The sequence below is a fragment of the Anas platyrhynchos genome, chromosome 1 (assembly GCF_047663525.1).
Source record: "Anas platyrhynchos isolate ZD024472 breed Pekin duck chromosome 1, IASCAAS_PekinDuck_T2T, whole genome shotgun sequence".
In the NCBI taxonomy this organism is placed as follows: Eukaryota; Metazoa; Chordata; class Aves; order Anseriformes; family Anatidae; genus Anas; species Anas platyrhynchos.
The window spans coordinates 110,138,551-110,161,282 of NC_092587.1; the positions used below are offsets into that span (position 1 = coordinate 110,138,551).

The 22,732-nt window shown below is 47.0% G+C and overlaps 1 protein-coding gene across 3 annotated transcripts in view; it reads left to right on the plus strand.

Moving 5' to 3' along the window:
• Positions 1-2,970: 2,970 nt before the first annotated feature.
• HUNK (hormonally up-regulated Neu-associated kinase) overlaps positions 2,971-22,732 on the plus strand; it is a 57,001-nt gene continuing 37,239 nt past the window's right edge. For 2 of the 3 annotated variants that reach the window (XM_027449202.3, XM_027449203.3), the window contains exons 1-2: positions 2,971-3,326; positions 22,413-22,705. In XM_027449202.3, the coding sequence (XP_027305003.3) occupies positions 3,054-3,326; positions 22,413-22,705 (566 nt within the window). In that variant the 5' untranslated portion in view covers positions 2,971-3,053. Of the gene's footprint in view, positions 3,327-6,028; positions 6,049-22,412; positions 22,706-22,732 lie in introns of those variants that run through there. The other variant, XM_072026377.1, reaches the window with a different exon arrangement.

Below are 22,732 nucleotides of genomic sequence, written 5' to 3' on the forward strand. Positions count from 1 at the left end.
ATTTCTCAAACACAAGCTTTAAGCTTACGAAAGCTTAACTGTGAAAGTCCCCTTCCTGCTGCTGCTGCAAGGTGAAGTAATCTTTCTCTACGATTACAAGACCCCAAGGATTTAGGAATATGACTGTGAAGATCAGCCAGACGGTATCTGCAGCATTCACCCATAGGAAGAGAAGTCATGATGTTATTAGTTGATCCTGGCCATCACTGCTGTGCTGGAAGAGCCGTGTCCTTCACTGCTGTCCGCACTGCCACGTGCAGGGGGACGGGCACCCTGCCTGTATCGGGTGCATCATCTGCTGCTGCAGACTTTTACTGTGCCAGTAAACGTAGAAGGTCCTCGGTGGCCTGTGCTGTTGAAAAGAGACGCAGTTTCTTCCTTCCTTTGCTCAAGGACCTCAGACCACTCCAGAAAGCAATTAATATGGATCGCACGCGCAGGTGAGGCGTAAGGAGAATTCAAGCATCCCCGGCGACGGTCCCGTGCTCCTGCAAGGAGCATTTGGCAAGCTGCCACTGGCAGCTGCACCAGAGGAGGCACCAGCAAGGTGAGACGAGCCTTTCTGCTGATGGGCTCTCAGGGTCACAAGCATTTCCTTCGTTCTGCTGCTGGACCAGCTCTTTACAGCTCTGTCCCCAGCCGCATCCTCCCCCGGCGTGGCAGCAGAGCCTGGGAACGCAGCCATGGAGCTTGACCCCAGGAAGGACACAGCCCTTGGCACCTGGGATGGTGCACAGGGGCCTCAGCCTTCCTCGGGGCTGCAAAACTCCCCGTCTGCCCACCGACAATGCACTTCACTACGGTATTTTGGAATGGTGCAGACGGCCAAGGACAATACTGTCAGGGTAACTCTGAACTTCTTTGCTTTCACAGATTTAAATCAAGCTTTAAATTATTTTTAGTAGCTTGTTATTACAGCTTTTGCAACCTGAAGACAGACTACTGCCTTTAATTCATTAGTAATTTCAACAGTTAATCAGAAAATGTCAGGACTGCGGCTCAAAATAAAGCACACTGGAGTTAAATTTAAATTAAAGCATGGACAGAAATGAATGCAGCCTTTGATCCCCCTTCCATCCAGACTGCACCCTGATGGGCACAGCTGGACAGGATAGAAATCGTGAGAAGGGAGCAGTCTCGCCTGTTTAAAAGGGCACTGTCAACTCATTACATCCTCAAGTTGAGCAAATTAAAAAAAAATAAAAATTCACTGGGTTCTTTTGGAGCTCCACTAACGTTTTCTGTAATGGCCACTTCTTGCTTGTTTAATTTTTAAAACAGGCTGATTTTTAGGTGTTTGACTGAAAATAACATAGCCTACTGTTAACATCTGTTTAACCTTCACGGTGGCCCCAGACCACCTTTCTGTTAGCTGAGTGGGAGCCGTGAGCCTAAACAAGGGCATGCACCTCTGCCTGCCTGCCTGCCTGTCTGTCTGTCTTTCAGCATACAGCTTCATGCAAGCTCAGGACCCACTCAGCAGGTGCCAGAGCCCCACAGTGTCAGGGTGAGCTTTGTCCTGGGTGGCACCAGCAGGAATGCAGGCGCTGAAGGCGATGCCTTGGGGCACATGGTGTCCCTAACCCAGGAGGACACGGTGGCAGTGCTGTGCCCCCATTCCATGCATACTGAGGATGGTATGCACGGAACGATTTTTCCCCTTCCGTTCTGCAGTGCAACTTTTTCCCCCCATAAATCCATGTTGTTAAAAAGCTCGCACACACCACGGCAACCTGCGGAAGGCTGGGGTCACCTTCCCTGCGAACAGCGGGGCGCCCCGGGCACCTCCCCGCTTCCAGCTTTGATTCAGGCAGCCTCAACAAAGCTATTTCCTGGACTGCTCACAATTGGCGGGAGACACATTTACCAGCCCTGGCTCATTCGGCGGGGTTGGGACAGGCTGATAATGGCGCGAAATTTGGCCGAGGGTAAAACTAGGGATGTCGTGGCGTCCGAGGGGACCCCAGCTGCTGGGAGCATCGCGCTGGCACAGCAGCCAGCAGCCCAGAAGTGGAACTATGGTGCACGTAGCTACAGGGAATCGATTTTGGAGGCTTTGATAGAAGTTTTAGAGTGAAAGTGGGGTAGGGGAAGGTAGCCAGCTGAGCTCCAGAAGGGTTTAGAGTGAGTCTGCCTCCCTGGTTCTCTTTCCCTACACTTTTCCTTGCCTGAAGGCAGCCCTGGCTGTGCTTTTGTCCCGAATACTTCGAAGCCTGGACTTACACAGGAGGCTCCCAGTTGTCATTCGCTACAGTCGGGAGGGTAAAATGATGATGTTTCTCAGCTCTGGCTTAAATTAGGAAGTTTTACCAGCGTAGCCTTGTCAACGAAAGCTGGTGTGAGAGGAGCACACGGCTCATCAACACCTGTGCCAGCCAAAATCCTATTAGCGCTGCGGTTGGGCTCCTCGGGAGGCAGGGAGCAGAGGGCTTCGGCTCAAGCAGCGTGCAGCGGAGGCGGCACGGCGTAAAACCGCTTCGACGCTTTTTAACGAGTGAAAGAAGAGCCTAAGAAAAATAATAATAATAATAATAAAAAAGAGGTGGCACGGGAGAGCAAGCCCCCTAGCGGGAAAGCAGCCCTACGAGCCGCCAGCGGGGTTTTCGCCGCGGGCAGGTCCAGCAGCATCCTCACGGGGGGTGCTGCGGGCAGGGCGCCCCGCTTGCCCTCCGACAGCCCGCTGCAGGCAGCTGGAAGTCCTTGGGGTGTGAGGGTGGAGGCTGCGAGCAGGCAGGAGGGTGGGAGGGGAGCAGGCGGGGTGGCAGAGGATCGGGGGACCCCATCCGGATGGGGGCGGGCGGGCAGCGAGCCCCCAGCCCCCGAGGCAGGGCTGCGGGGCCGTGCAAGCGGGATGAAATTAGCGGCGGTCCAAAGCGGCGGCAGCAGCAGGAGGAGGAAGAGAAAGAGGAGGAGGAGGAGGAGGAGGCGGAGGCAGAGGGAGGCGCCGTCCCCAGGCAGAGGGGCGGCAGCAAGGGGCCCCCCCCTCGCCCCGCTCCTCCCCTCGGCGCCCTCCGCCGAGCAACTTTGCTGCCGGGCGGCTGCACGGCCGGGGGATGCCGGCGGCGGCGGGGGACGGGCTGCTGGGCGATGTGGCTGGCGGTGGCGGTGGCGGTGGCGGCGGTGGCGGCGGTGGCGGCGCCGTGCCCGGTCCGGTGGCGGCGGAGGGCAGGCTGCTGGCCGCCTGGCTCAGCGCCGCGCCGCCCCGAGAGCGGCTCCGCGACTTCCAGCACACCAAGCGCGTCGGAGGCTACCTGATCGGCAGGAAGCTGGGCGAGGGCTCCTTCGCCAAGGTCCGAGAGGGGCTGCATGTGCTCACCGGAGAGAAGGTAGCCAGCCGGCCGCCCGGCCGGGGAGGGCTGGGCACGGCGGGGAGCGGCGCGGGGAGGGCGGCGGGGCGCGCTGCTGCCCCCCGGGGATGCTCCGCTGAAGGCGCACCGACCCCTTTCCCCCCTCCGGGTTTGCTCGCTTTGAGTGCCGGCAGGGTAAAACCTTCCCCTCCTTTTTCTTTTTCCTCCCCCTCCTCGGGTATTAGTAGGAAAAGTCCGCCGAGGGGCTCTGCTCCTCGCCTCTTCTCCCCAGCCCCTTAGTGGAGCCTCCTGCCCATCGCTCAGGATGTGGCACCCCGCGATAGAGAGCAGCGGGTGCTTTAGTTTGGTCCACCCAGCTCGGGACCCACGGAGGAGTTATCCTGCTCCCGTTAGAGCTGCCCTGTCGGATCAGACCAGGTAACAAAGCTCTGCCTAACGCAGGACACCTTACTGCTACTGCAAGCTCCCTGCACTGCCAGGACCAAGCACCTCCGGCAATTCCCTCCAGCACCCTAAATAAGCTGCCGGTACGGCTGCGTCTCCGTAGTATGCGTTCCTGCACTCCTGGCTCTTTTTTCTTTCCCCTTCCAGTAAGTTTGTCGTGGAGTGAAATTTCGAGTTAGGGCTCTGAATTTCATCGGGACAAAAAATGGTAATGTTAGTGATTATTATCATCCAGGAACGCGAGAGGAAAATAATTTTGTGCTCTTCTGTTACCAAGCGTGTGCTTCTCCTTGGTAACAGATACATCCAATGATCCTCTCGTTGATAAAAGGCACATGCACACACACGTCCTTCCCACCTCCACTTTTTTGGATTGCTACATTTATCTCAGTCTGTTAAGAGGAAAAAATAAAAAGGCCCACCACACGCCCCTCTGTCTCAGCTCCCAGGCCCGCTGCCTTCCTTTTTTTTTTTTCCCCCCCAGTGTCTTGAATAACACATGCTATGACAAAGTGCTGAGCAGAAACTCTAGGAGGATCTCCCTTCCTTCCTGCTGAGCCCCTGTGTCCTTATTCGTGGCCGGGTGCAATGATCTCTGAGCTCTGCCTGACCCGATCTTGTGCCGCGGGGTCAAAGGAGGCGCTCGCTGTCGGCTTCAGCGGGTAAAAGGTCGGTCGCATAGCTCCAAATTCACACATTCAGGGTCCATCTGCCCAGAAAATGCACCCCTTTAATTTCAGGTATTTATGGATGAGTGATTTGAGTTAACGGATGGGAGATAAGGGCAGCTAATGACTTCCTTCAGGTGAGGCCCTATCTCAGCGAGGTGCCTCCCTCTCACCGGAGGGGGGAATGCTTTCCGTCCCACGCGTGACCCCATGTGAGGATCTCACAGAATGGTAGGGGTTGGAAGGGACCTCAAGAGATCATCGGGTCCAGTATCTCTCCCGGCAGAGAGAGCTGATGGACACTCAGCTCTTCTGGGCATGTTCCTCCACCACGCTTTTGCGTGGCCTCCAGCCAAAAGAGGCTGAAACGTGCCCAAACTGGATCTGCCTCGCAGCTGCCGGCAGCTCTGCCTACACGGAGCCCACCACAGGCGACAGAGCTCTGGCTGTAACATGAGGAAGAGAAGAAAAACATCTGCTTACCCGGGCTCCTTTCTTTGGGAGTGCATTTGAGAGGAGGCTGGGGCTGGCAAGCAAGCGTGTGCATTGAATGGGGAGGGAAAGCATGAGGCAGTGGGAGAGCCGGGACCAGCGGCACCGGGTCATGCAAGGAGGCCCTGTGGGAAAAGGCCACCAGAGGCTGAGCACAGACCTCCTCCGGGGTGGAAACCAGGGTCAGGATGGCATTATCAGGGCTGCCTGAGAGCGCATGACTATGTGACAGTTGCCCCTTGACACCTCTCCATACCCACCTCCGCCCCCCAGCTCGGGACATTGCCCTGGAGCGCGGCTGGGGGAGAACATCGCCCTGTTATGGCCTGTCCCCCAGTCAGTGGGGTGAGCCAGAAACCGTCCTCCAGTCCGTTCACTTGCAGAGGAAAAGTTAATCTGCAGGAGGGAGTAGTCAGTGCGCCTGCAAGTGGAGTTCAGCAAAGTGAGCCGTGGAAACAAAGCCTTCTCCTGTGGACAGCCCGCTGGATCGTCCCAGTTGCTGCATTTTTCTAGGCTGATGTTTTATGAGTCTATTATTCCAGGATTAGTGCCTGCATGTATTTTCAGAGGAAAAAAAATAATAATTGACATCTGATTTTTGTTTTGTAAAGCAAAGGCGCTGTCTGAATTTCCATAAAATTGCTGTAATAGTGTGAAGTAGGGGTCTCACTGCTAATGCCTGGTAGCTGGTTTGGCACAGCCCAAGCTGCTACAGTCACCAGATTATCTGACTTCAGCCAGGGGTGCCCAACCAGGTTTTGATTTGCAGCAGACTTTAGCAACTCTGGAGGAGTTAATGCGCATTATTGTTTCAGAAAACTGTGTGTTTAGAAATGAAATCTGTGGATTAATGAGTCCCCAGCTAGGCTCGGATCCATTGCACTGACACAATGCATTGTACAGAATCAAGGCAATGCGGAGTGAATGCCAAAAATCTGCCATTACCTCACCCTGAAATCGCTAGGAGCTAAAGAGGTCTTCAAGAGAGCATGAGATGGTGCATGCTGTGGGCCAAACGCTAGTTGCTTTACCAGCTGCTCCAAGGGCAGCTGGCTGGATTATGCATTTGGAGTACAGCGTGTGGGACTGCAACCAGCAGCCCTTCCGAGCGCCTGAGCACGGGAGGGTGAGCTAAGGTGAGATCTTAAACCTTAGCTGCGAGTGTCTGCAGTGCTGGGCTTTAAATCCAATCCGCTGCAGTGCTTCTTGTGGTTTGTGTTACCATAATGTCAGGCATGTTATTATTTTCTGGGCTTGAAAAATGTTTGGTAATGCCTGATGCAATTAAGTGTATTTTAGCTGAGCGCAGGAGAATGCTGAACAGATTATTCTTTCCGTTGCTTTTGAACAAAAATATCACAGCCTATAATCTAAGATTTTGGAGTAAAAGGCTGATTTGTCAGATCAGCTCAGGCAGTCTTTATTGCCAGTCCTAAGGAAGCGTAGTTTCTCTATGAAGAGCAAGCCAATTTAGATTTAAATTGTGGCTATGAAACCCCACTGAGCTAGCTGTATTGTTATTCAGCTAACTTTTGCAGCCTGTGCACAAGATACTCCCGGATTGTTTCAAGCTTGAGGCTCGGCGTGGTCTATCTCTGGGCAGCAGAAAGCAGGCCATATTGCAAAATGATATCTTTGTGTAGTTTCAGACAGCTGAAATTGGGTTCCTGTCAATGCAGGGGGGTAATATGCTCTACTGGTAGACCGGACGGATTGTGTCATCCTCTGTGGACCCGATGAAATGTCTCAATAACTCCACACAGCATCACAGGATGGCAGTATGTTGAGGGGAGAGAACGGCGTGAGCATGAGCCTTTATAAACAAACTTGACCCGAGATTGCTTTTGTCTACTGTTAGGTACAATCTTTAGCTCGACAGAAAAAAAGACATTGAAGCAAATTGAATCATTTGACTTCTCATCCACCAAAAAACGTGTTTATCAGTTTCTTTAGCGCTATTGTTAAGCTCAAAAAGGAGACATTTTTAGTTACAGTGAATCGAGTGGTTTTCTGTAACAATGCTACTTAGTGGGAAGTGGCTGCTAAAAATACAGTTTACCAGCTTCTATGAAGGCAAAGCAATTAATATCGAAAGTGGCCTTTTCACAAAAGGGTTTGCTTTCAGAATGCGTTTCTGTGTTAAAGATGCTTAAAAAATGAAAAGAAAAAAAAACCTAAAACACTGCATTTGAGATTCCTGGAAGTGCCGGGGCGGCTGCGTGGGCTGTTGCGCCCCAGGGAAGGAACAGGGGAGGTGTTCTCAAAGGGCACCTGGGCAGCAGTCCCGCAGGCTCTGTCCCCTGCTGGTGGCACGTTGCTCTGCCTGCATTTTCCAGAATTACACGCTGGCACAGTGGGTGCATTTCTGCTGGGACATCACGGTCTGTCGTCACCTTCTGAAGCAGATCAGTGGGTGCAAGAGCTGGGGGGAGCTGCACGGCTCTGCACCTCTGCGGTGGGTGCTGAGCCATAGGGCTCAAGCTGCCTGCAGGGAGGCAAAATGGGATGCAGAGGTGTTACAGAATCACAGAATCACAGAATTTCTAGGCTGGAAGAGACCTCAAGATCATCGAGTCCAACCTCTGACCTAACACTGCTGCTGCCCTACACCAGCTGAGGCTGTTGGCTCCTAAAATCCTTGCTGTGGCGGGGAAGGCTGTCAGACAATCTGTACCCTAGTCTCAACATCCCGTTTCTAATCCCTTGCTGGCATCGAGGACATTTGTTGAGTTGCTCATGGGCTCGCTACCAGGAGCAAAGGCTGGAGTGATGCGTTTTGCATAATTCCTATCTTCCAGCAGTGTCCCCTAGGAAACTCACCAACCCTTCAGGATAATATAGCCAGATGGACACAGAGAAACATGGACAGAAGTAATGCCAGCACACATCAGTAGATGTTACAACGCCATACACATTTTATGCTTTGCATTTTATGCAAAGTTAACACATGCTATGGAGTTACATTTGCCTTGAGTAAATTCACTCTTTTCCTCTTATGTTCTGCCATGGACTTGAGGGGATTGGGGCTTGACTTGGTGGCCAAAACCCTTTGGGTGCATCAGCAGGTGAGATTTTGCCTTGTTCCTGCCCTTGATAACTCTGCCAACCCTGCAACATTGCTGCTCTTCCTTTGGGAAACCAAAACCTGATGGGGACTTCACATGAAGGACTTCTGCATCAGGATTTGCCGTCATCAGCTGTGCCTGTATTGCAAGATCCAGGGCTGCCTAAGTCGTAATGCTGGCTTGGGAACAGAGAAATGTGGCTTATACTCATATGTAGTCAGTTCTAGGATCATAACTTTTTGAGTTTGGGGGGCTGTGTGTGCATGGGGGTCACTTCCAGGCCATTTTACCAAGCAAGTGGGCCAGAAAGTTACTTTACTGCAAACAAAAGTTGAGTTTCTAATGTGACCATTGGTCTTTCAGTCCAACCCTTTGTTTTTACTCCCAAATACTGTCAGGCTGCAGATTGTCCTTCCTCCAGTGATACTTGTATATCAGTTTCCTCAATGTGTTTGTGCTCTCACTGCAAGTATTTAATTAATAGTTCTCTTCTTAGCTCTTCCTCTACATATTTTAACATTTTATCTATACCCCCCCCCCCAAAAAAAAAGGTTGCTTAAGAAAGTACTTACCATAAATTTGCATGGTGGCTTTCTTCTGGGATTCTTATTAACAGCTGCCAACTGTTATACCTGGATGATGTGTTATGGTGCCGCTCTTAATTATATGCACTGAGGAAGTGAAATGAGGGTGTTTCTGCAGCCTTAATTTTGACATTTCTTTGCTTCTAAGTGTTTGCTTTCACAGCTTTGACACCATTCTTTTCACAGAGGTTTGTGTACGTGCACGCAGATGCATAATTTGTATTGAAGCCACTAAACACATGCTTTTGTTAACATGAAGTACTTCAGAGAAGGATTTCAAGGGTGCTGTCATGGCTGCAGTGACATGAGTAAGGACTTGGCTGGAAGCAGGACCAGACAACCAGATGCTTTGTCAGCACAAAGTTCTCCAGAGCGTGTTCATTTAAGAATCTGAGCACGGGGCAGAATAAACACCAGACTGCTGATGTGTGCTCACCTGCTCCGTCTCTTGTATGAGCACCTGCTAACAGTTGGTTCATCAGGAGGATAACCAGTTGCAACAGGCACTTGTTATAAAGCCATACTCTTGACTCTAACCCTTTTCTGTGTTGCATGCTTGGAGTAAGCAAGAATAGGCCTGAATAGGCAAGAGCGCCTGTTCATTATTGCAGTCTGCTGCTTCCAGGAAGCTTGTTTTAATATTTATCAGCTGTAGCTTGCAACTTGTTCTGCAATGAGCTGAATTGATGCACATGTGGCAGTTGCTTATCCTCTTGAGATAATCTGCTTTCAAGTTTACATTCAGCAGTTTTAAGGACGTCACTAACAGTGCATGTCAGCAATGTGCTGCTTTTCATACAGACCGTTATAATTTTAGTGGCATAGGCAGGATTGAGGGAAGCTGAGTGTTGAGGCTGAATTGATACCAGGTGTAGTTCTTCTGTGGCACTCACATCTGGATCCCTGCATTTGTTCTCCCAAGTTTTGTGTTTTTAACATATTTAATGATGTGTAAAGCTGCGAGCCTGTTTTTGTAGGCATGCCTTACCTACAAGAGTGTTAGTAATTAAAACACGTCTAGCTTTCCACCTCTTGCAGTTTGCTGTATCCCTTTTTACACTAATGAGCTGGGGAATGCTACCATAGCTTCATGCTTTTCAGTGGACATAACACATTAGGCATCTTCGCCCCTCTGCCCTCGTGAGTTATTTGTTAGCGTGCACTCTGGAAAGTGGATGCTATTAATGAGCAGCACTTACCCTTCACAAGGAAACAACCTCACAAGTAAAGCAGCCATGAGGTGACAGGATGGCCCTGCTGGTGACTGAATTGCAATAATAGCCTAAAAGCCAAGCTGTTGTGTCGTATAAATAACAATAGATAAATAGACTGAAAGTTTGCGTGCATATTATGCTAGTCTTTGAGATCTTAGAGAGGGATCTAAAACCATCCACAACCAGTGGTTATGTAGATATTGGCCAGAAGAAGAGTTACGTGGGTTGCTGTGTTGGTGTTGACCTGGCAGCATGGGGTGCAGCTGGACCAGGATAGATGCAGGCTATCCCGAGTACCTTCTGCCTGCAGTGTGGTCTCACTTTGCACTACTTCTCTTCCAGATTGGCTTAACTACTATTTTCAGCTAAGCTGAAGAGCAAAAACCTCAAACCTCTTCATTCTGTGTCTCTGTAAAACCTTTTCTGCTCTACTTTCCTGATGTGCTTGCTGTCTGTTGGCCAATCTCCTCGAGGGCATGAACTCAGCGGTGCCAGTGTTTTCAGTGGGCTGATGGAGCTGGCGCTGATGAAGAGAGACAGGGAGATTTTTTCTGGTAAGTTTTACTGCAGAAGGAGAGAAGCTGCAACCACTGGCATGACCCCGTGGCCCATGCCAGGACAGAGGTGCCCGTTTCTAAGCTGCTGAGGTGAAGCACTGCCAAAATCGTGTTTGGTATCGGTGCTTGTAGGGAACAGAGTCAAACCTCCTCCTTCCAAAGGGAAAGACCACTTCGGGAAAGAGTGGTTGAGCATTTAAAGTGGTCCCCAAGAGAGATCACCTAGAAAAACGGGTGCTGCCTCAACCAAACCTTTCTTTTCTGAGCATGCTCTGCTGCAGTATTGCGCTGCTGAGCTGCAAGTCTGGCACTTCCAACATGGGTCCCAGTCGAGCTCTTCTCATTCTTGGTGCGAGATCCGGTGCCACCAGGAAAATCATCGCAACAAAGAGAACTAAAAAAAGATAAGTTATATATAATGAAGTTCCTTTGCTTTCTGCCTGTTGTGGAAGATTGTCATGGAAACATTTTCTTTTTTTTTTTTTTTTCAAAGAATAAATTTATTTTCTGTGATTAATGTCCACAGAACTAAGGGAGAGAACATATATATATATAAACTTTATTGGCAACACCCTTAGATTGGCTCCCAATGACTGTAAATATTTTATCTCCTGTATTTTAAATTACTAAACTGGGCCTTGAAAGCAGTGGTTCTTGTTGATCTAACAAACGTCCTTTTTTCTTTTTTCTTCCTTTTCTTCCTTTTTTTTTTTTTTTTTTAATCATAAAGCTGCACTGGTGTTAAGGCACTTTAAATTAGGGACACTTGGTCTTCTGTAAGTCCAGTTATGGATGTGATCACTAAAATGTGAAGCAGGGACTGCTTAATATGAAACATGCCACAGGTCCGTGATCATGCAAGGGGCAAGCGGCATTAGCCGCAAGGTTTCTCCTGTGAGGAGTGGTGCTGGAGGAATGTTACTCGGTATCACTTCTCCGCTTTTGTTTCCCCACAAGTAACCCGAGATCCTCATCCATCTTGCTGTGACAGAAGACGTTTTCAGTGTTAAAAACGCGAGTTTTAGTTTATCAGAAGCAGCTGGATAGGATATGGTTCATTTGTGACCGAGGCATGGAGCATGCCTTGCTCTGCTCCAGCACTCTCTGCTTCCTGTTGTCCTAGCAGCTTACTGGGGCTGTGTCTGGGTGAAGAGGACCTCTGGTTTCCCTGCAGTTATCACACAGCTTCCTTCATGCTTGTTGTGAGTAGCCATCATCTTTTTTTCCATGTAAAATAAGGGCCTTGCTCCTCTTAGCCAGCTTTCCCTCAGCTGCAGCGGCTGCACATCAGGCCCCCATGTGCTCGTGTAACAGGACCTGAAAAACATCTTTCCCTCTAGCTGTTAATACCTTGAGCTCAAAAGAGATCTCGAATTGAGTGATGGATGGTCTTTTAGCATGTCAAAGAGCCCTTTTCTGCAAAATAGCTAATATTTGGAAAGTGATACTGGGCAAATATTTTTACATTTCAATGGCTGGGCAAATCCAGCCATTTCAGGCATTCAGACACACGCTTTCTTCTTGCAGCACATGGCCCAGGCCTGAAGGCTGGTTTTGACAAGCTCATAAGGATTTCTTGGGGAACCTTGGTTTTGCATCCTCATTTATCTCTGCCTCCAGCTTTCTGCCGCCGCCACGTCCATCGGTCTCTGCGTAATCTCTCTTGACTTGTGTAGATATCACTAGAGGCCAGCAAGGTAAAACGTGCTCCTGTCCCTCGGGGAACACTGTTATTGCTACCCCATTAATTAGCTGACCAAGAGAGCAGTGAAAGGTCACTGGAATTGGTTTCTTTCTGCCAAAGGCCAGTCAGATCCCACCCATGACCCACTCAGGACAAGTCGTGTGTCCTGCCTGTAGATGTGCCAGCGCTGTAGCAGCACAGGCTCCTCAAAGTCCTGCATCCATACATCGTACACATTCTGCTGGTTTGGACATAGAGCACCAAGGAAAAGCATAATTTGTGGGTATTTCCATACAGAACACATGGGAAAGGGCAGAATTGCTGCAGCCCCTTACCTCAAAACCATCTCCTGGCAGTCACTGAAGGTCTGGCCGTGTCAGGTGGCAGAGATGCTCGCAGATAAGGTTACTTCATTCAGTTTGAAAATGGAGTGAAGCAGAAGATGAGGGGGAAGAAGGTACTTAGCTTTACGGAAACAGCTAAGCAGAAGTATGTCCAGCAAAGGATAACTGTAGTTACCCATGAAGGATGGCTTGATGTTACCTGTAAATATGGCATGAGGTAAAAAAGCATGTTGAAGAGAAATATGGCTGGGCATGGCTCTCTTCCAGTGAAGCTGAGCTGCTCTGTGGAAATAGACCATGTCGAACAAGGCATTACGTGTGTGTTAGATCAGCAGTTACCTCTGTTTCCTTCCTGACTGACTGAAGGAGGAGGAAGCATTGCAGAGATATGGGGAATGCTGTACCATGTAAAAGGGCATGAAGGTAGATCACGAGGAAGCTCTGACCAGTCTGTGCTCACAGCCTTGCAATATTGACTGTTTTAAAGCCTTCATACGGTCTGCCCTTGCACATAGCGTGGTAGGAGCAGCCCTGTAGTATGTCCTTACAAACACCAGTCCCTTGATACATCAGGACTCTGGCTCCTCACGGAAACACTAATTCGACTGTGCTGATGCAATAGGCAGCAGCAGCAGCGTGGGCGAGTAGGGCTGTCTGCAGGAGCATCAATATTTGCCTGAGTCCTCGTGACACTTCGTGTCTTCTGTGCCACAGAGCTCAGGAAAGGATGTCCGATGGAGCTTTCAACATTTGCATCCCTTGATGTGACTGCTAATTGCTCCCAGACTGCCTTGCCTAGCTCAACTCCAGTCTTCCTGTGCTGTGCCTTGCCCCTGTCTCAGCTGGGACCAGAGATGCTTCTCACCTGTACAATTATTAAAGCTCAAAGGGATCACGGTGGTCATCCGGCCTGACCTCCTGTGTAAGACAAGAGCTGGTATTCTCTTTGGGCGTATCTGTATCAATGTTTTGTTGAGCTATTGCACACTCTGGGGGTGGGGGGATTCAAAATCTACTTTCATCTCTGTAAGATAAGATGTTCCTATCACTGCTTCACTGCACCTGAATAACATGGATCGTGCTTACAGCCTGAGTTTGCCCAACGTTACCTTTTGGGCAGTTAATTTTGTTTTATTAAAAAGCTGTCTGTTATCAGCAGTCCTTTCCTCCTGCAGGTACTTGCAGAAAATCATCATCACTGCTTAGTTTTCTGTTAATTAAAATTTTTGAGCTTCAGTCGGATACTGTGACAAACAGTTCTTGGACCTCAGACTGTTCCTGAAGCTCTTTTCAGAACTCTTTGCAAACTTTTAACATCATTCTTGAAGTGCTTGTGCCAGAACTAGATATAGTAATCTAATAATAGTGCCCAGTGCCATGTACAGGTGTAATTAATACCTTTTCTTACCTTAACAAATACATCCTGCTTATGCTTTTAAGGATTACATTTAAGTTAGCTGTGACATCAAGAGGGTTCATTTGCTTATCTGAATCCTTATGCACATTGCTGGATACTGTTGTCATTGCACTGTAGGTAATGGTAAGATTTTTTTCTTATCTCCCAGTGATTTGATTCCATTCAAGTTACCTTCAATCTGAAGTATACAAATGAGCATACGCTGAGCTACTTTCCTGTTTATAAAAGTTTATTCCCCTTTAGGGGCTGATTTAAAGTTTTCCTGGCTGTCTAGTCTGCCAACAGAGAGAGTGGTCCCCTGCGAACTAAGACATTTATCCTGTACTTATCTCTACAACAGCTGTTTTTATCTCTTGCTAAACCCCAAACTCTTGGCTTACACTGTCATGGACTCTGAAGAGAAGACAATATTTTAACAAAAGTGACTCCTCCCTATGTTTTTTAATTGTTGATTTTACTAATTCCAGAGCAAATACAAATGAAACAGAATATATAATTCAGCTGTCCTGCAAAGAGCAAACACAAAAGTTATCAAAGGCTGAACATCACCACTCAACTGTGAAGCAGAGAGACGATACTGCTTGTTTAACATGAAATCTCAATGCATCTCTAATTGTATTGCTGAGAAGCCTTTTCAGTGCATATACATGCACATGCATGCACGTTTAACTCAGTCTCTGATCCTCCTATTCTATTCATAGCAAGCACACAAGGCAAGTATAAAAGGTATCAGATGGCCATGGTTGAATGGTTGTTCTTTTCTGTCCTTGATAAATAGAACAGATGTCATTCTTGTGGAAAAGTCTGCCTTCACGCGTTGCTGTAGGTTTGGATGATTGCTTACTTCCTTGACGTGAATGGCTAGGCTGTAAAGAGAATGGTTAACAAGCGTTTATCTTGTAATACTTTTAGAAATGCTCTGCAGTCTGCTTTGAGAGCAGTTCTTGAAAGGCAAATAGGATGCTGGCGTTTGTTAAGGAACTGGGCAGCCAAGCAGGATAGCTGAGGGGAGTTCCTCCAGAAGTGCCACCCTGGCACCTCTGAATTGGCTGCTACAGACTGCTGGGTAATTCGGTGAATGTCCAGCATCAAGCCGTGGAGAAAGTTAAGTTTGTGTTTATGTAATGGTGCATGGACTCAGCCACGTCTGACAGTTGAGCAGAAAAGCTCTGACTTCTCCCTGTCCTGAGCAGAGTATGCGTGGTCCTTTCTGCAGGTGTACAGCTTATTGATTGCTGGTATGCATTTACTTGGATGATCCTTTTCTTTAATGCTTTGTTTCTTGAGATGTTAGTACTTATGATCTATGAAAATATTCCCCTGATGTACTATCAAATTTACCAAGCTTTAACAGCTAAAGCAAAGAATAAACACTGTCTAGTGAAAGAAGTTAGCATTTTCTAATCCTTGGATTCAGTTATGAAAAGCAACTTATTATATGCCTGGTTGGTTGGTTGGTTGCCCAACCTGAGATACCCTGAAAGGGATTGCTCTCAAGAATACGCTGAGAACTGGGCAGGCTTCAAAGTTAGGTCTGTTTAGTATGCCCTGAGTTGGCCCCCAAAAATCACCATCCAGCTTTGAAAACTAAGCTCAGAGTTTTGTAGTGAGAGCAGTGGTGATTACAAAGCAAGCTATGAGTGATGCCAGACACCTGTCACCAAAAGGAAGGAAAAAAAGAAAATGAATTCACTGCATGAGTTGTCTTGGTCACCTCAAAAAAAAAAGAGCTGGAGATCAACTTGCTATATGAAATACCTACATGGCCTGGCTCTTTGTCTCATTCTCCTCTAAGCATAAATCAGGATATAAAGGTTTGGTTTATGGTGGAGGCTCAGTCTTTCCCATTGACCGTCCTGGCTGCACCCGGTAACCTGCGGCTCTGAGTTCCATGTGAATGGTCAGGGTGCACTGGGACAGTGCTGAGAACTGGCTCTGCTGCCTGGCTTGGCATCACCTCCAGCCAGGCTGCCACCAGCAGTTCCTGGAAAAAAAAAAGAAAAAGGAGGGATGTGGAAGTGGGGAGGGGAGGAGGTGTCCCTCCAGCAGTCTATAGCTGAAGTTTCTCCTCTTGTGTTGTGTTGGTCTCCTGGCCAAATCCCACAGTGCCTGCTGGATTCTTATTCAAACCAGCTTCCTCTCAGTTCAGCCGGAGCTCCTTTTGGCAGAGATCTGCAGGAACGGGCTTCCTCTTATTAAAAGTTAGGAGCGAATTTGCAGAAGGAAACTATTCAAGTGGCTGGATAAGTGGGAAAACTCTTAAAGAGTCCTCTAAATGTCATACCCTGATTTTGCAAGGTCACGTGCAGTCTTCTGTTCTCTATAAAGTTAAGCATGTTATAACATTTTTTGCTAGACCGGGGCTATTGCTATGAAACTGTTCTTCCAGTTGTTACCGCAAGCGTCTGACATGAGTATTGTTTAAGACCTCTTGACTTCGACTCAGCAAACAGGCCATTGAGAAAACCCATTTTCTGGCAAAGAGGAAGGCTTGCTTCCATTGAGATGCATCCGCCTGCCAAGAGACAGCCTGCGTAAAGGCATCCAATCTGGCGAGCAAGAAACCTGAGGCGAAATTGGGACCTGGGTTCCCTGGGTGCTAACATACCGTGTGACTGAAGTCACTGGTAGTCATATGCTTGCTGACTTCGTTTCATTCGGGCGGAATGATGGTGTGTCGTAACTGGATGAAGCCCGAGATTCACCAGGGAAAAGCTAGGTAGAGAGAGGTTTTTGTTGCAAAATCATAGCCTGAAAAAAACTCTTTGCAGCTTTGGAGACAAACAAAACCCAGTAACTTAAAACACATGCACACAAACACCACCCACAAAACAAACAAACAAACAAACAAACAAACAAAACCACTGTTACCCTCCATCAATTTTGCATGTATTTGAAAATCAACTCCATAGCAGGCTTGGCTTGCCACCCCCTCCAATGTTCTTTTGTTTTGTGTGTTTGTTCAACTTCATTGTGGTATCCAACATTTGGTTTCCCATCAGCAGGACACTGCAGGAATACCTATCAAAAGTATTACTCTTTGACCCATGGTTTCTCTGAATGTCACTGTTGGAGTTACATGCCCCAGAAGGGGCAGGGAAAAGATGACCGTGGGTTATTGCTCTCTACAACTACCTGAAAGGAAGCTGTGGGGAGCTGGGTGTCAGCCTCTTCTCACAGGTAACTAGTGATAGGACTAGAGAGAATGGCCTCAAGTTGTGCCAGGGGAGGTTCAGGTTGGAAATGGGGCAACATTGCTTCTCAGAAAGAGCAGTCAGGCACTGGGACGGGTTGCCCAGGGAGGCGGTAGCGTCACTGTCCCTGGGGGTGTTCAAGGAAAGGCTGGACGTGGTGCTTAGGGACATGGGTTAGTGGGTAACATTGGTGGCAGAGTGATGGCTAGACCAGATGATCTTGAAGGTCTTTTCCAACCTTAATGATTCTGTGATTCTGTGGTTCTTCTGCCCACCAAGCGCTGGGAGGTTCCTCCTTCCTAGCACAACATCCCCATCCTCAGTTTTGTGGGCCTGGCATGCTGTCAGGGCACAGATCTGGGGAGCTGGGACTGCACAGCGTGTCTCTCACAAAGACATACAGGCTGCCCCTGGGCTTCCCTTGGGAGATGGCAGTGTGAGCCCAGCAGAAACCCTTCGTGTGCTGTGTGCTGGGTCAGCCAGAGACAGCGTGTGTTAGAAGAAAGGCAGAGATAGCTTCGTCAGCAGGATACTGGGTATGGGTAGCCTTTTGTGGGGTGGTCTGCTGAGGTCTGTCTGTGGTCAGGTCTGAAGGCAGGGGTCTGTCTGTTGGGCAAGTCATTCCTTCTGTAATAGTTTTTCCCTGCCTTGCATTTGAGGGAAGAATGGAATAAGCAAGGAGGAACAAAGTCATTAATTGTCCTCACTTGGGATCATGGGGAAACTCCAAACACGTCCCCTGAGCCGCCTTCCATGCTTTGTTGCAATTTTATGTGAGAAGGTATGGTTGTTTATAAAGAGCATGCAAAATGTGCTTTCTCTGGATGCTGAAGCCCTTGCTCCCAGCTTTCTCCAGGCAACATCTGGTCCTTTAAACTGTCTCTTCTTGCTTTTTCTCAGGGCCTTGCTGTGACTGTTTTTGTGCTGTCTGGTGCCAGCCAGCTCCACCCCCTGCCTCTCTCTTGCAGCTTCAGAAACCCTCCTGAAGCACTAAGTGGCAAAAATCCTCCTCCCACGTGTGTCAAACGTGTGCCTTTATTTGGGTGATGGCACGTGCCTGTATTTGCCGCTGTTGGTTTAGCCGCTGGGTTCTGCAAGCAATGCAACCGTCTCCTACAACTATCTTTGGAGAATAGTGGTGTTTACACTTCCCCCTCACCTCCGTTCCAGTACATTTTAGCCCAGCCTGAACTATTTTAGTGCAACGATCGAGAGAAGCAGCAATTGCTCATATGATGTGTCACACCATAAACTTCAGGAAAGTAATTCATTCCAACAGTAATTCTAGGACTCTGGAACCAAAAATACGGCCTATTACTCATCTTCGTATCTCATAACACAGAATAACCTAAACCATTTATTTATTTACACAGCAAAGATTTAGCCAAAAGCAATGTGTTGAATGTCAAGAGCCACTGTTGATACATATTCAGAGTAATTACTTGCTTTATCATTTATTTTTATTTCTATGCCAATATTGGCTGGCAATTCAAGTCAGGAGATAAGCGTGATGCAAAGAACCCCCACGTGAAACTTGGGAGAGCAAAACAGAATAATTGTCTTATCTTGAGTAGGTTATGAAAGCTTGAATGTGTTTGCTTTGTGGCTAGCTAGCATCTAGGGTATTTTCTATACTGAATGCTTTTTCCTTCTGCATGGATGACATTTTCAGGTGTATGCGTGCATATGCACCATACATGAGTCTGTGCATATTAAATGTGTCAGGGCACATTCCGTCTCCACTTACCTCAGTGTGACTCTGGATGAACTCAAAATCAAGGATATTGAGCTAAGTCAACCCTGGAGTTACTGAGCGCACATTTTGATCCATGGATTTCCTCTGTATGCTTAAGAATGAATTGTAAATTGGAGAAAAAATCCAAGAAATTCAAACAGGCAAAACCAAAAACTAAAACAAAAAAACTACAACAAAACAAAACAACAACACCAAACCAAAACAAACCATCGGAGCTCTGCCTGACAGTGCTGACTCCCTATCATGGGGTGCATTTCATTTATGAAAGAAAAAGGATCCTACGAGAAAACAAAAGCAAGAAGAGCAGTGCAAGGGAAAGGACAGTGACTAGAAGAGCAAAAGAATAAATGAAAGGAGTTGTAACGAAGATGAGCTGGGATGAAGAGAGATGGAGAGGCACAACAGCTAGAAGCAATTATGAACATCTGTATGACAGTCAATAGGTTGCTTATGTGTTGGGTCAATTGTGTATTCTTTTCTTTAGATATATGGAGATTTCTTTAAAGCTTTTGAGTTGTCCCTGAGACGGAGAGAGAAAATCCATGGAGAGAGAAAAAATATTTTATCCATCTGAAATATTTCTGGAGTACCCTGTGCTGCAGCATGGAACTAGGAGAGGAGGCAAGGTCTTGCTTGCACTGTCCCAGGAGCAAGCAAGGTGTCACAGAACATTGTGTCCTCTCTGATATGGGAAATGCAAGCTTTCAGTACTCTTAATTGGTGTTTTACTCTTCTCTTTCCCCTGTGCAAAGCTGTTGCTGAAACAAAACTGTTATTGCCTCCTTTGTCAGCTGGCTGTTAGCTGTGCTGATGGACTTCTTGGACCCAATGCAAGGGATATTGAAGGTATGGAAAAGACAGCTCAGACTCAAGATGGGGTCTGAAGGCAGCTCTGTTGGGATAGATAGGGTGCCTGACCAAGCATCTGTCAAAATCAAAGAGAAAATTTGTCCTTAAGACATAGATGGCTAATTCTTTGTGATGGTGAAAAAGTTTGCAAGTAGTCACATAGTTGGCTCTGTCTCCTGGGTTCAGGTGTTTGCCCTTGTTCCCAACAGCCATGCTCAGCCCGCGTAGGAGATATGCATGTGTTTAGTAACGTGCTTTTTTTAGTCAATGAGTTCAGGATGACTTCCTGATATGGACAAGAGGTTACTGCTCCATTTTGTTAATAACCCATGTTGTGTATCCTGCAGCTGCAGAAAACAGCAGCATTTTCGTGTGCATTGTTCTCAACTTTTGCAGAGGTTGTGTTGTGCTGCCAGCAAACAAACTGGTATATCATGTTTCTTTTACCCACGAATTTGTTTGTCCTCACCAGAATAGCTTTTGTGGTTTGCTGTCCAAATAATCCATGCAAGCCTCTGTGTTCTTGGTCTTATTTCATTAGATTGAAGAACATACTAATTTAAGACTGTTTCCTTGGTGAATCACCTGAGGCTTTCAAAAATGGTTAAGTAAAGCTCTGATTTGCCTGTTGTCTTATCTTAAAACAGAATGATCTTTCTTTAATGTGACTAGTCAGGAATGTAGCTTCCAGGCATTTATGGCTCTGATGCTGCTCCACATTTCACCCAGGCAGCTGTCATGCATGTGGTGTTTAGCCTTGCCTTCTTATCAAGGGTATTTCATTAGAATCATCTTTTAACAGCAGAAATGTATCCAGCTAATAACGTATGCCATGATGCTGACTTCTATTTGTTAAGACAAACTATTAAGCCCAGACTCCTGTAGTTTTATTCTCCAATTTATCTGCTCATAAAAACTTGACTTTGACTCTAGGAGTTTGTGTTAAACAGTCTGGGCGCATTTTTATTTATTTATTTATTTATTTATTTATTTATTTATTTATTTATTTATTTATTTATTTATTTATTTAATGCTTCTATTTTCTGAAGAAAAAACAAATTGTTTACTAATTCAAACTTTCTATTTCTTGTAGAAAAAAGGCTAAGCTAGCCAAACTGGGAGCTGTCACATGCCTGATGTGACACTTTCTCATGCGGGGAGGGGGCCAGGCATTTTGTGAACAACTTTGTATCCCTGATGCCCAAGACCAGCAGCCTATAATGCCGTGGATTTTAACCATGTTGTTGGCTGTAGCTGGAAGCAAGTGTGTTGTGAGTAGCATGAGGAGGGATGCTGTACAAGATGGAGATGGATGGAAGCCTGTTTGGCTTGAGCTACTCTCTGGATGTTGAGAATGAGCAATCCGGTCAGTAAAACTCCAAGATTTTCCCCATGTTTGTTATTTCTTCTCATCATAGGAGTAAGTTAATGAAGGAGGTCCTCCAAGGCCAAATCAAGGCACGCAGCAAAGATGCAAGTGTAGCATCTTTGTGCCCCCATCAGGGAGGGCAGAGGGATTGTGGCATTTTTTCTGCCTTCTCTTGGACCCGTACCTGTGCAAACGAGAACCTTTCCAACCAGTTTTGTGTAAAATTCAGCATCACACAGGAATACCAAGCACTGTATTCCCCTTCCCTCATCCTGACAAACAACTGTCACTTGGGTAATGATCAGTGAGCCGCTGGGGCTGGTGCATGCGTTAAAGGACTTCCTTTGTTGCAGAGCTCTGAGGAAATGAGGGGCAGGGGAGGAGGATCCAGTGCCTTTTGTTGCTCTGCTGGCATATGCTGTTAAATCATTGTCTGGCGCAGATGACCTGGAAGTCTGCAGCACGCACTCTAAATAAGAAATCTCAATAAATAAGTATCTACAAATCTGAGACAGATAAAGGCAGATGCTAATTAATTGCAATTATTTAGTGCCTCCATTAAAACAGTAAAAGGAATCAGGTTCTTTAAGCATAGAAAAGAGTGATATCCTCACTGGTCTCGTCCTTTTGTTCTCATGTAGTGTCTGCACCAGCAGTAGGAATGAAAGCACTTCAACAGGGGCTAGACTGTGTCATAGGCTGTGGTGCAGAGTCTCTTTGCTTTTATTACATACTTTCATGATGGGCTTCAGTTGACTTGGACAGCTCTGAGTGGTATGCAATTTAGTACCCACATTTAAAAAGAAATTTTTGCCTTCTTGGATTTTGCAGAGTTGTTCAGTTCTAGAAGTAACAAGGGAACTGTCTTTCATGTATGTTTTAAAAGAGAAAAAGAAATGTGCCAAGAGAGTGGTACCAAAACAACTGTGGTGTTTTTGTTTGTTTGTTTGTTTTTGTTTTTGTTTTTTCTTTTTTTTTCTTTTTTCTTTTCAGTCATGTAAAACTAACAGTTGGCTATAATTTCAGGAACTTGTAATGGAAGCAGATCATCTGAAGTCGTATGTCCTAAGCCAGGAAAAGCCAAAAATGACAGTTAACAACTTGTAAATACCAGCTTGGAGACTTTTTGAGATAGTAGATGAAATTAAATGTCCAGCATTAAATATGCTCAGTATTTGGGAGTGGTTAATGAGAACATTGTCTTCCCTTTGTTACCTATTTCCTTGCAATAACTTTTGTCTGTCATCGCACAAGGGAGTAATTGTTAGTGGAGGCTGGGGTTGCAAAATCAGCTGTTTCTCTGACCTGGGCAGCTGTGCCTGAAACATTGGTGTACCAGTTGGGAATTACAGCCATTTATTTATTTATTTATTTATTTTTACTTTTGAGGTTGTTTGTGCAGGTTTAAAGCAATAAATCATCAGTGTGCGACAGCTAATAACCCCCCTCTCCTCTGTTTTTCACTAGGTGGCAGTGAAAGTAATTGACAAGAAAAGAGCCAAAAAGGACACTTATGTCACTAAGAATCTGCGACGGGAAGGGCAGATCCAGCAGATGATCCGCCACCCAAATATAGCCCAGCTGTTGGATATACTGGAAACTGAGAACAGCTACTACCTTGTCATGGAGCTGTGCCCTGGTGGCAACCTGATGCACAAGATCTATGAGAAAAAAAGACTTGAAGAGCATGAAGCACGCAAATACATCAGGCAGCTTATTCTGGCTGTAGAACATCTTCATCGGGCAGGAGTAGTCCACAGGTAATCTTTAAAACCCTCTCTGGAACA